At 40.5% G+C, this 12,740-nt stretch overlaps 1 protein-coding gene across 4 annotated transcripts in view; it reads left to right on the top strand.

Moving 5' to 3' along the window:
* Window positions 1-1,725: 1,725 nt before the first annotated feature.
* Window positions 1,726-12,740, top strand: part of FBXO16 (F-box protein 16) — a 63,446-nt gene continuing 52,431 nt past the window's right edge. For 3 of the 4 annotated variants that reach the window (XM_060184899.1, XM_060184898.1, XM_060184900.1), the window contains exons 1-2: window positions 1,726-1,791; window positions 3,750-3,885. In XM_060184899.1, the coding sequence (XP_060040882.1) occupies window positions 3,787-3,885 (99 nt within the window). In that variant the 5' untranslated portion in view covers window positions 1,726-1,791; window positions 3,750-3,786. The remainder of the gene's footprint in view (window positions 1,792-3,749; window positions 3,886-12,740) is intronic. The other variant, XM_016185609.2, reaches the window with a different exon arrangement.

The raw sequence follows: 12,740 nt of genomic DNA, 5'->3' as shown, positions 1-12,740 counted from the left end.
GACTTTAAATTTCCCTTCCCATTTAAAAGTCATGTCAAAGTAGTGTGGACATTGAGCTGATATACTCACTATACAAATTATGTAGTTCAGAGTTGAGGGAAGGTTGGACTTTCAGACTGATGAGCTTCAGGATAAGAGTATGCCCACAGGGGGCTGGTGGAGGGGAGAGTCACAAGTGACCTTAATTTTAGGATTTAAAACATTTAAATACAACAAAGTTCTATGAAACACTCTCTTCCTTTCATCCTATCTCTCTTTCATTGCATATTATAACCACCAATAGAAAGTATTTAATGAGCAGGAACTTCACAGACACCACTTAGCCTGCTGTTAAAACTAGTCTCTTTCTGGATGAACCCGTTTTGAAACCATAAATATTAACTAGTCCTGCATGGTAATTTATATTGCATCTACAAGCTTTCCCCAGCTCCCCCCACCCCCGTCCCCACTCCAATGCTATGTTTATTCATTTACCTTCAACTTAATCATGCAGAAAAACCACAAGGCTAGAATTGAGTCAATCTAGTTTCTAATTTCAGTTTGGTTACTTACTGATCCTTTGTTAACTCAGGGAAAGCAACACTCTCTGTGAACTTTATTTCTCTCTTTAAATTGAAGACATGCAGATGCTACTTATTGTGTTTAAGTTGGTGGAGAGTCCGTTCTTACTGATTTTAGGGAGCATAAGAGAGAAAAGCCAACCCTTCCCTCCACCTTTTGGTTAGTTGCCCATAAGGACTGCATTGCAAGTGGGGGAGATAGCATGATGGTTTTCTATAAAAGCTTTCATGTCTGACGCTCTAAAATCCCAAATTCAATACTCACCCCCATACACACAAACACACACACACCACCATGACCACCACCATAAGTTAGAGCTGAGTAGTGCTCTGATTAAAAATTAATTAAAAATTTAATTAAAGATAAATGCTTTGCATTTATCAAAGGAGCTCCTTTCTGAAAATTGGATTTTTAAATTCTTGTTATTTCCCTTATGATATGGTGGCTGTTCAATAGACTTAATAAATGAATTAGCTTGGATTGTACTCCCCAAATGTAGGGGCATTCTTATTAAGCCATGCCACCTGCTGGCTCCACGGTGCATCTGTCTGCCAGACCAAATTTCTTAATCCAATAAATGTGAATTCACATTAAAGCATTTGCGAGTTGGGCACTTTTCCCATGCCCTGCCCCTTCCGGTAGCAGGTGCAATTCTTTCACCGATTCAGTCGGCAATTCTTTTACTTCCAGCATTTCTTTTTACCTGCTGGCTGCTCTTAAAACCTGGAAAAGCAGAGTGCCCATTTCGGTGTGAGCAGAGTAATGTAATTGGGCATGCTCAGTAAGTAGGGCAAATTCACACACACACACACACACACACACACACACACACACACACACACACACACACAGAGAGAGAGAGAGAAAAAGAGAGAGAGAGAGAGAGAGAGAGAGAGAGTCTTGAATGGTTTTCCAAGTTTCTCATTTCAGGAGAATGGTTCTATCTTCATCCTATCACTGTACTGGGAGACCGCGGTCCTTTCTCTCTCTTGGTGCTCACACTTCTCATTTTTATCCGTGTACCCAATTTGGGAACCAGCCCTGGGTCTGCTGGCCAATCAAAAAAACACACATTGTTGCCTAAGAGACCCCGGGTGCCAGGGGAAGAATTTATAGATGGTGATTGGACTACTGCAAGCTGGGGGTGGGGAGGTGGTGCACAGACTCAGAAAAAAAGCTACTATGGCAACTCTGGCGCTTTAGCCTTGAGAAGGAAACAAGCAGACAGAGGTGAGAGGAATGGGATGGGCATTAAAAAAAAAAATGGAGCCCCCCTTTTTTTTTCGAACTCCACGTTCAGGTCTCCTGGGGCACATCACAAACCTTGCCGGTGCTCAGGAGAATTACATTTTTGTTCTCCTTTTTTGCGGCAATTCAAGTGTCTGGTGCTTTCTGCTGGTGAAATTAACCACCAACAAACCATTCTTTTGATGCCTATCAGACACTAGCTCTTGGCATCATATAATAATTTCTGCTTTGTACCTAACTAGTGGACTTTAAGAGGAAGTCTTATTTAAGGCCTGTTAGACCCATGTCCTAATTTTGTAATGACATCTGAGATTCTCCTCTCTAATGATACTGCAGTGTGCAGTAGTTGGATTGTGTATTGGTAGGGAAACTAAATACTCTTCAAATTTAAATGAATATACAACAAAAATAAGTATAACCCCAATGCTCAATTCATATTGTTCTGAGTTTCATGCTACATCTTCAGTAACTTTAATGTCTAACCCATTCCCTCTCCCACCATTACATTAATTTATTCAGTTGATTTAAAGAATATTAATGAGCATCTATTACATAATACTGAGGTTAAGATTCTAGTGAGCAGATTCAGAAAACCACGTAAGCAAAAAACAAAAACAAAAACAAAAAACCAACAAAAAACCAGGGTTTTGTGTTTTGTTTTCAGCTCTGGCATGCTGTAATGCTGACGATTGAACCTGGGGCCTCAGGCAACCTCATTCTTCACTCTCATCAAATTTTTTAAAATAATTTTAATTTATTTACTTATTCCCTTTTGTTGCCCTTTTGTTGTTGTTGTTGTAGTTATTGATGTCGTCGTTGTTGGATAGGACAGAGAGAAATGGAGAAAGGAGGGGAAGACAGAGAGGGGGAGAGAAAGACACCTGCTTCACAGCTTGTTAAGCGACTCCCCTGGAGGTGGGGAGCCGGGCCTCGAACCGGGATCCTTACGCCCGTCCTTGCACTTCATGCCACCTGCGCTTAACCCGCTGCGCTACCGCCCGACTCCCACTCTCTCCATATTTCTTATTGATACAAAGTTCAATGTGTCATGGCAGAGTAGGAGGAAGGGAGAGAGAAGGAAGAAGCTGAAAAGATGAGTTAAGCTAACTTCACCATGTTCCTAAACTTGTAAATATACGGAGTTTGGATAGTCTGTAGTCTATATTAGAAACTTTCTAATTAAAAAATTTTTTTTTTATCCAGAGCACTGTTCAGCTCTGGCTTATGGTGGTGCGGGGGAGGGGTATTGAACTTGGGACTTTGGAGCCTCAGGCATGAGAGTCTGTTTGCATAACTATTATGCTATCTACCCTCCACCAGAAACTTTCTAATTTTATATTAAATATATATATATATATATATATATACTCTATATGTAACAGCAAGTATATATTAGAAAGGAAATTAAAACCCTTTCATCAAACAAAAGCAGACTTACACTGGTCAACTAAAATCACTAGATTTCCCTCAATATGCCCAGATCTATCCATCTACAAAGACATAATTTTGTCCATCCCACCATTATGCTTCTTAAATACAGAATCAAACTAGAAGCCTTCTTACATATTAGAAGAGAAGTTGCAAAGCATAAGAATGGATTATTTTATGTTGTACTGTGATTTTATAAATTAAAATATTTTGTTTTGGCCTAGATGCTGTATTCAATGAAAGTAAAATAAAGTCTCAGATACCTTATTTTCAGAGTCTTATTCCTAGTGTATAGAACCTAGAATAAGATGTGTAACTATAATGAGCCTAGTTTTCTTCAACTACAAAATAAACTAGAACAGGTTTTGTGAACTTTAATTAAGCATCCATATAAGTACTGGTGTAGAAAATGCCCCCCCAATTATATATTTTGTCTCCATTTGCCCCATTTTGTCTCCCAACATACTGAAATTTTTTTTCCTGAAGATTATGTAATTCATTTCTCTTTCTAGGTGTGGTTTTTCTTATAGAAGACTATTCAGTTGTTTCATGATGGCATTTGCACCTCCAAAAAGCATAGATGGTCCCAAAATGCAGACAAAGATGAGTACCTGGACACCTCTAAACCATCAGCTTTTGAATGACCAGGTAAGTGACAACTATTTTGTTGACTGGATCCATACCTTACTTGAAGAACTGTTTAAGAATACATATTAGGTGTGTGTGTGTGGGAGTATGTACCCTCCCTCTTCCAAACAACAAAACAAAACAAAACAAAACAAAAACGTATAATTGAGTCTTTGCTGTTTGGGCAAGGTTAGCACTCTAAGAAGTCCCTACCACCATAAAAATGTCTTAGATGTGATATTTCTTCTACTGCCTCTCCTTCACTTTCAGTTCAAATGTCTTTCTTACACCACAGGTTGTCTCCAGGAATAAATAAGATTGAGAGAGGAGAAGGCGGTCTGTTTAATGGATTTTCTTATTAGAGTAAAGGTTACTGAATAAATACTGTTCATTCAACGAAATGAATAAATCTCTGTTCACATTACTCAGGCTCTTCTTTAAAAATAAAACAAAGAGGGTTGGGCAGTAGCTCAGCAGGTTAAGCACACATGGTGCAAAGTGCACCGACCAGCGTAAAGATCCGGGTTTGAGCCCCCCGGCTCCCCACCTGCAAGGGGGTCGCTTCACAGACAGTGAAGCAAGTGTGCAGGTGTCTGTCTTTCTCTCCCCCTCTCTGTCTCCCCTCTTCTCTCGGTATCTCTCTGCCCTATCCAATAACAACAGCAATGACAACAATAATAATAACAACAACAACAATGGGAAAAATGGCCTCTAGGAGCAGTGAATTTGTAGTGCAGGCACCAAAGCTCCAGCAATAACCCTGGAAGCAAATAATAACAATAAAATAAAACAAAGATTTTTAGTTTTTCATTTATGAGAGACAGAAGTGGAGAGATAAGGATAGAGAAAGAGATAGAACATCAGAACATCACTCTAGAACATAAAATACCTAGGATTGAACTCGAAACTTCCTGCTTGAGAGTGCAATCCTTTATCTACTGTACCACTTCCAGGCCTCTAGCTCCTTTAAGAAGAGTGCCTGAGGGCTAAGTGCACACTGCGTGAAGCATAAGAACTCATATAAGGATCCCAGTTCAAGCCCCCAGTTTCCCATCTGCAGGGGGTTGCTTCACAGGTGGTAAATCAGATCTGCAGGTGTCTGTCTTTCTCTCCCCCTCTCTGTCTTTCCCTCCTCTCTCTATTTCTCTCTACCCTATCTGGCAACAACAACAGCAATAACAATAATAGCAACAACAAGGACAGCAACAATAAAAAAAAAGGGAAAAATAGGCTCTAGGAGCAATGGATTTGTAGTGCAGGCACTGAACCCCAGCGATAACCCTGGAGGCAAAAAAGAAGAAGAGTACCCGAACACCCCTAAACTCATCTTTGCATTTGGGGATCATCTGTATTCTGAGGAGGCACCAACGGACTTCCAAACAAAGGATTGCATGGGGGGGAAGCTGAGTATCATCTGGGGTGTAAAATTGGTCAACCACTGGAGATTTCTAGTCCTCTTTCAGCTAGGGACACAATTTACCGATATGCCTGAGCTTGTTTTATGAACATCTTCCATTCTTGGTGAACACACCACGTTGGCAATAAAACGGCAGATTCAGAATCAATAATACTTTGTTACAGTCATGTGTCACTGAATAATATTTCAGTCTATGACACACTGCATATTAGATGGTGGTACAGATACCATGTAACCTACATGTGTAATAGGCTTAACCCTTTTGGTTTATGATTACACTCTATAACACACAACAAAATCACCTAATGATACATTTCTAAGACTGCATCTGCATCATTAAGTATTGTGCGACTGTTTCTTGCTTCTATACTCCAATTCTTCTCCTTTATGAAAGGTGCCACTTCACATCTAGTTTCTCAAGCCAGAAATCTTCATTCACCTTAACATGTCTGGGATTATTAACATACAAGTTAATAATGTGGCCTGCTCTGTATGTCATAAAAGATACTAGTGTTTCCAGGTTGGACACAAGATTGCTAGGTCAGAGACAAAGAGCTTTATTGCTCTGGGTGCAGCAAGAGGCATGAACATCTTGTGTACATTACTTCTCCCTGTCCTTCTTGTCTCCTGGAGTTATGCAGTGGGCCCAAATATACACTACTGTACATGGAGAGTTTGCATCTCAGCTGAAGAACCATGAATCAGGGCATTCACTTGTTGTTTTCGACGGGCTGGCTTCACAGGCGGGTAACAGACGACCAGGGACTCATGGTTGAGCTGTACGCAGTATCTCTTTATTCATGCAGGACACAGCGCAATCTATACCAAGCTAAGCTAAACTAAAAACTACAATCTTGTCCTTATAAATATACTAGCCCAGTAGGGTGGGAACAGGATGCAACACAGAGAGGGTGGAGAGAAAAGTGACTGGTGAAAATCAGGGTGTGACAAGGAGAGGGGATGGAGCAGGCAAGAATTCTACCACTGAACCACCAATGCCCTGGAGGGAGGAGAATGAAGTGGTTATGTAAATAGAATAGTGTTAAGCAGGGGGGATTAAACTAATGAAACAGAAGGGGTTTTTAGAAGCATACAACATTCACTCACTTTCTTTTAACAAGTACCAAGCATGCCTGTTCATGGTCCCAAAGAGTGGTGGTACCTTGTCTTAAGGCTATATTGTTGTAGGAAGTAATGAGCAGTTGTGATGGTCTGGGAGGTGATGCAGTAGACAATTTGATGGACTCTCAAGCATGAGGTCTCTAGTCTAGATCCTGGCACTACTTATACCAGAGGAATGCTCTAATTCTCTCACTCCCCTCCTCTCATGAATAAAAAAAATGTATAAGTAAATAAATAAATAAATGCTAGCAAAATAATAATAAACCCTGACCTGGGAGGTGGCACAATAGACAAAGAATGAACTCTCAGGCATGAGGCCCTGAGTTCATTCCTCTATATTGCATGTGCTAGAGTGATACCCTGGTGTTACCTTCACCCCCTGTTCTTCTTTCTTTCTCACTTAAAAATAAATATAAATAAATAAACAAATATTGAAGAGAGAGACTGGGACCCCGAATCCTTGGCATTACAAGACATGTGAGAGATATCAGGAAGGAATGTCTATCATGTTCTTCAGCCAGTCTGTTCCACATCCTATGAGTCCTTCTCCTAGATCTTTACATCTAGGTTCCTTTTCTCCATTCACCAGTCTGGGTTTATTTTTTTTAGTTCACACTCTCTTCACTCTTTGTTGGGCATGTTGTATTAATCCCAACCAACTAATTTCATGACTACTATTCTTGCTGATCTATGTTCTGTTCTGGTTCCAGTATGATATTTCTTTTTTTCTTTTTAATGTTTATTTATTCCCTTTTGTTGTCCTTGTTGTTTTATTGTTGTGGTTATTGTTGTTATTGATGTCATCGTTGTTGGATAGGACAGAGAGAAATGGAGATAGATGGGGAAAACAGAGAGAGGGAGAGAAAGATAGACACCTGCAGACCTGCTTCACTGCCTGTGAAGCAACTCCCCTGCAGATGGGGAGCCGGGGACTCGAACCAGGATCCTTACTCCAATCCTTGTGCTTTGCGCCACGTGTGCTTAATCCACTGTGCTACCACCTGACTCCCATGATATTTCTTTATTTCAGTTTATTTATTTATTTATTTTTATGAGAGAGAGGCGACCAAACACTGCTCACCTCTGACAGTATGGCTGTGATAAGGATCAACATGACCCTTCAGGTATGCAAATTCTTTTGCTCTAGTATTGAACTGTTTCCTTGACTCTTCCCCCAGAATGATCTTTCTAAAATTCCTATCTAGTCTGCCTGAGTAGATAGTTCAGTGGTAGAATATATATCTTTCGTATATGAAGTCATGAGTTAGCTTCCTGACTGCATATACAAGAGTGAGGCTCAGGCAGAGGAGGTGGCATAATGGTTAACCAAAAGACTTTCATACCTAAGCCTCCAAGGTCCTAGGTTCAGTACTCAGCACCACTGCAGTGCTTTTGGGGCTTGGAGGCTGGGTGGGAGGGGACACCTTTAGCTTTTTCTGCCCCACTCACTCTGTATTAAAAAATCTATTAAAATTTTTTTAAATTGCCACCAGGGCTATTTCTGAGACTTGGTGCCAACAGGATGAATTCATCACTCCTCACAGACTTTTATTATTATTATTATTATTAGATAGGACAGAGAGAAATTGAGAGGAGAAGGGTGAGATAAAGAGGGAAAGAAAAGGGGGGCCAGGTGCTAGCACACTAGGTTAAGCACACATAGTGCCAAGTGCAAGGACCTGAGTAAGGATCCCGGTTCAAGCCCCCAGCTCTCCACCTGCAGGGGGTCGCTTCACAAGTAGTGAAGCAGGTCTGCAGGGGTCTATCTTTCTCTTCCTCTCTTAGTATCCCTGTACTATACAACAACAACGACAACAGAGCAACAACAACAGAAAAAAAAATGTCTAACAGGAGCAGTGGATTTGTATTGTAAGCACCGAAGCCCCAGAGATAACCCTGGAAGAAAAAAAAAAAGAAAGAAAAAGAAAAGAAAACAGAACAAAACAAAACAAACAAACAAAAAAACAGAGGGAAAGAAAAAAGAGACGCCTGGAGCACTGCTTCCTTTCCCCTGCAGTGGGGAGTAGGCACTCATACCTGGGTCCTTGTGCATGTTAGTGTGAGTACTCAAACTGGATGCACTACTGCCTGGCCAGTAAATAGATAAATCTTTTAAAGGAAATAATATAAAATGCCAATCTAACCCCTAATAGGATTAAAACCAGTTTTAAAGATGTTTAATAGAATATAAAAGTCATAATAGGCTCCACTCCAAAGGGTAAATTCCAACTTTCACCCACCAGCATTGAGGACCCTTCATAAACTGACCTCAGCAGACCCCTCCAAACCCCCACTCTACCCCCTGCCATTGCTTCCTCTCATCTGGTGTCCAAGCCAAGCTGAGTATGACTCCCACACGTCCATGTCTTTTCATGTTACTTCATTGCCTCTTGTTAGAGTCAACTCAAGTGTCCTTTCCTCTGGGAAGTTTCCTCCTGTTTACTCTTCTTTGCTCTCATTATTGTTGGCCAACTTTCCCACTAGAGTCTAATGTGCTAAGAGTTGAAATTCTGCCTTTTACTCTCCAATGCCTGATAAGGCACTAGACGTTCAAGAAATGGAGCAAAAGTTCAGCTCTACTCCTTGGAACTGCCTTCATTGATTCTCGCCTTCTTGTCCCTGCATCTCTCTTTCTTTAACTTGGATCTGACTCTTTGCCTTTATGACTTAGCAGATAAGTGAATCCTCCAGGCAAAGCTGGAACATCAGTCCTGACCCCTCCTGCTCTTCTGATGTGAAACAACTTGGGGCTTGAAAGACTGAACAGGAAAATGATAAAGGAAGTGTGGAAAGCAGAATGAGAAATTAAAAAAGAAAAGAAAGAAAGGAAGGACCAGGAGAATCAAACAAAAGACAGAAACAGTAACCCAGCCTTCATCTAACCTTGAAGCAAAGCAAGTCTGGTGTTTTGTTTGTTTGTTTGTTTGTTTTGCCTTCAGGGTTATCACTTGGCCTTAGTGCCGGCACTACCTATGAATCCACTACTCCTAATGACCTTTTTTTTCCCTTTCATTTTATTGGATAAGACAGAGAGAAATTGAGGTGGGGAGGGATTGAAAGGGAGAGAGAAAGATAGACACCTGTAGACCTGCTTCACAGCTCATGAAGTATCCCCCCTGAAGGTGTAGAGTGGGGGCTTAAATCTGAATCCTTGCTCTGGTCCTTGTGCTTCATACTATGTGTACTTAACCAGGTACACCACCACTCAGTCCCCTATTGAGAGTCTTTTTAATTCATGCAACAATTATATATTGAACACCTGTTTTCAATGTTCAGTAGCTCTCCAACAGTTTATTAACAGCTTCTCTGCTTTCTCCCCCCAATGAAACATGTTTCATTTCGAAATATGTTTCCCCCTATAATTATGAAGGTTTTATACACGTGTGAATTAATGACTTGAATTAAAATGCATATTTATTGGAGTCTTGATTTTCAGAAATTTTCTTTTAAAAATTAGATGTCTTGATTAATTTAACAGATATGGAGGGGAAAAAAGTGTCATACTAGCCAAAGATTGCCTGATTGTGTGTTGCAGGTTGGGCTGTTAAAGAAGCAGAAACTAGCATGCAATATGCTGTTCTTTCCTGGGTACTCAAGTTTAGTATCCAGGAAAGGATGTAGGTATAGAGGAAGTAATTGGGCTGTAATCTCAAGACTTCTGTTGACCCCATAGGACACATTGAAAACTCTTTAGTTTGGAGGCTGGGCAGTGGCACACCTGGTTATATGCACATAGTACCATATGGAAAGACCCAGTTTTGAGCCCCCACTCCCCACCTGTGGATGCTTCATAAGTGCAGGTCTGCAAGTGTCTCCCTCTTTATCTCCCTATTCCCTCTCAATTTATCTCTTTTTTATCAAATAAAATGGAGGGGCAAAAAAAGAGGAGAAAATGGCCACAAAGAGGAGTGAATTTATAGTGCTGGCACTGAGCCCCAGCGATAACCTTGGAGGCAAAAAAAAAAAAATAGAAAAAGAAAAAGAAAACTTTATTTTAGCATTGTGTCAAGGGAACCTGGCCTTTGTCCTTCCACAGTAATCATGCATGGGACCTTGGACATGACAGATGGCTCAACCTCATGGCTGTCTGCAGCAGACCCAGTAGTTGGGTAATAAATTCTGTACTGGAGGAGATTCTGGACAGTACAACTCAGCAAGCATTCCTCTACCTAATCTTGGTTCTTGAATAGCTTTTATTTTTTCTTTTAGTCTTCATTTATTTGGTAGAGACAGCCAGAAATTGAGAGGAAGGGGGACATATATTGAGGAGACAGAGAGACACCTGCAGCACTGCTTTACCACTTGTGAAGCTTCCCCCCTGTAGGTGGGAACGGGGGCTCAGACCCAGGTCCCAACATGTGTGCTCAACCGGGTGTGCCACCACTCGGCCCCTTTGAATAGCTTTTGCTCAATTTAATGTTAATTTTAGAGAAATAATATTTATTGTGTTGTTCTTTACACCCCCCCACCACCAATTTCTGTTTAATTGGTTAATTGATTCTGGTTTGGACTTTGCTATCCACCTTTGTAAAGTGAGGGAATGGGATCAAATGAGCCTCATGATCTAGTCAAGAGCTAATGTTCTGACTGAATAAAAGAGGTTGAAAGTGGGCAGTAGTGACTTGGTGGTAAGGTGCATGCTTGGCATGTATGAGGGCATGAAGTTGAGCCCCAACACTGCCTCCCACCAAAAATAAGTGAAAAAGCATACCAAGGATACCACTGAGCGAAGTGCCTATACAGTAACTAATCTCAAGGAGTTTCCTAAGCTTTTTAATGTTTGTCACCAATGATCAGTATAATTTTGAGATTTTAAAAAAAATATTTATTTATTTATTTAAGAGAGAGATACAGACGGAGAGAGACACAGAAAGAAACACCAGAGCACTGCTCAGCTCTGGTGATATGGGGGATTGAACCTGGGACTTTGCAGCCTCAGGCTTGAGAGTCTATTTGCATAACCATTATGCTATCTCCCCCACCCAATTTTGAGATTTTTAAGGTCCTGTTTTGTTTTTTTTTACTTCTGTTTCAATTTGATTTTCATTTATTCTGTAGAATTGTGGAATATGTAAATATTTCAGATAAAAATAAGAGTCTTAGGATTTTAACTGCACAGCAGACATGAAGCAGAGAGATAGAATTCAAATTCAGAAGTTTAAAAATATAGCACCAGCAGCAAAGGAAAATGTAACAGATCATAGAATAGTTCAGGTACTGTGAGTTTGGACAGGAGAAATGTTTTCAATGGATGTGTTCCTTGTCATCTAGGGGTTTAGGTGAAAGTAAGCAGCATTTCTTTTTTTTAATATGGTTCACACTGGTAGCACCGTTCATGTTAAAACGATATTTGGAGGAGGAAAAAAAAAAGTCCCTTGCCATCAGTTAGCCTTAATTTAGGAGCCTCTAAATGTCTTACTCCTACACTGCAAAGATGTCACATGGCGAAATATGTAACTGCAGTGTCAACAGACTGAAATAACAACCATAGAATTTTTGACTTAACAGCAGGCTCTGAGTAAACTGTGATGTAAACAGACTGCAGAATTCTGCAAGGAAGGAAGATCCATTTTAATATTTCTATTTTAAATCAATACTGTCTTCCAGCTCTCTAAGATGAAGAACTGAATTGCAAATCTTTAGAGACTTGCTCCAAACCAAAGCAGAAATCACTCTGATTTAAATAATCAATAATTAAATAATCTGTCCCAAATTTTGTTTCTTGTAGGAACCCATTCAGAGTTTGTCTAGGGCTTCTCTTCTCTCCTCTTTTGTCCCATCAGTCTCCCCCACCCCCACCTTGGGTCTAGACACCTATTACTGGAACTGGAATTGATTGGGCTCTGCTTAGCCTTGGTTTTTGGCCCCTAAGGACTGATAACACTCTATACTTCCCACTCCATTCCCTTCCTGCTACTTCTTGATGTCTTCCCTCTTCATTTCATATCAGGGCCCTTTGTTTCCAATGTTCCATATCTCCTCCAAAGGCCATCACTATGGGTATTCCAGCCTCCTTGTAAAAGGTCTTAGAATGTATCCACCTGTCCTTTCCCTTTTAGGATCTAAGAAAGAGCTATTGATGGGGCATGGCTGTGATGCACCTGGTTGAGTGCAAGTTTCAATGTTGAAGGATCCCGGTTCCAGCCCTCAATCCCCACCTGCAGAAGGGTAGCTTCACAAGTGTTGAAGCAGTGCTGCAGGTGTTTCTCTGCTCTAGTTTCTCTCTGCCTGTATGCAATAAATAAATAAAATATTTTTTAAAAAAAGAAAGGAAGAGTTAGGGGTTATTGAAAACATAGGGCTGGAAGTCATGCTAAGAAAACTTAAGCTCTTATCA

This window comes from Erinaceus europaeus, chromosome 2 (genome assembly GCF_950295315.1).
Source record: "Erinaceus europaeus chromosome 2, mEriEur2.1, whole genome shotgun sequence".
In the NCBI taxonomy this organism is placed as follows: domain Eukaryota; kingdom Metazoa; phylum Chordata; class Mammalia; order Eulipotyphla; family Erinaceidae; genus Erinaceus; species Erinaceus europaeus.
This window is presented reverse-complemented; position numbering and strand designations above follow the sequence as displayed.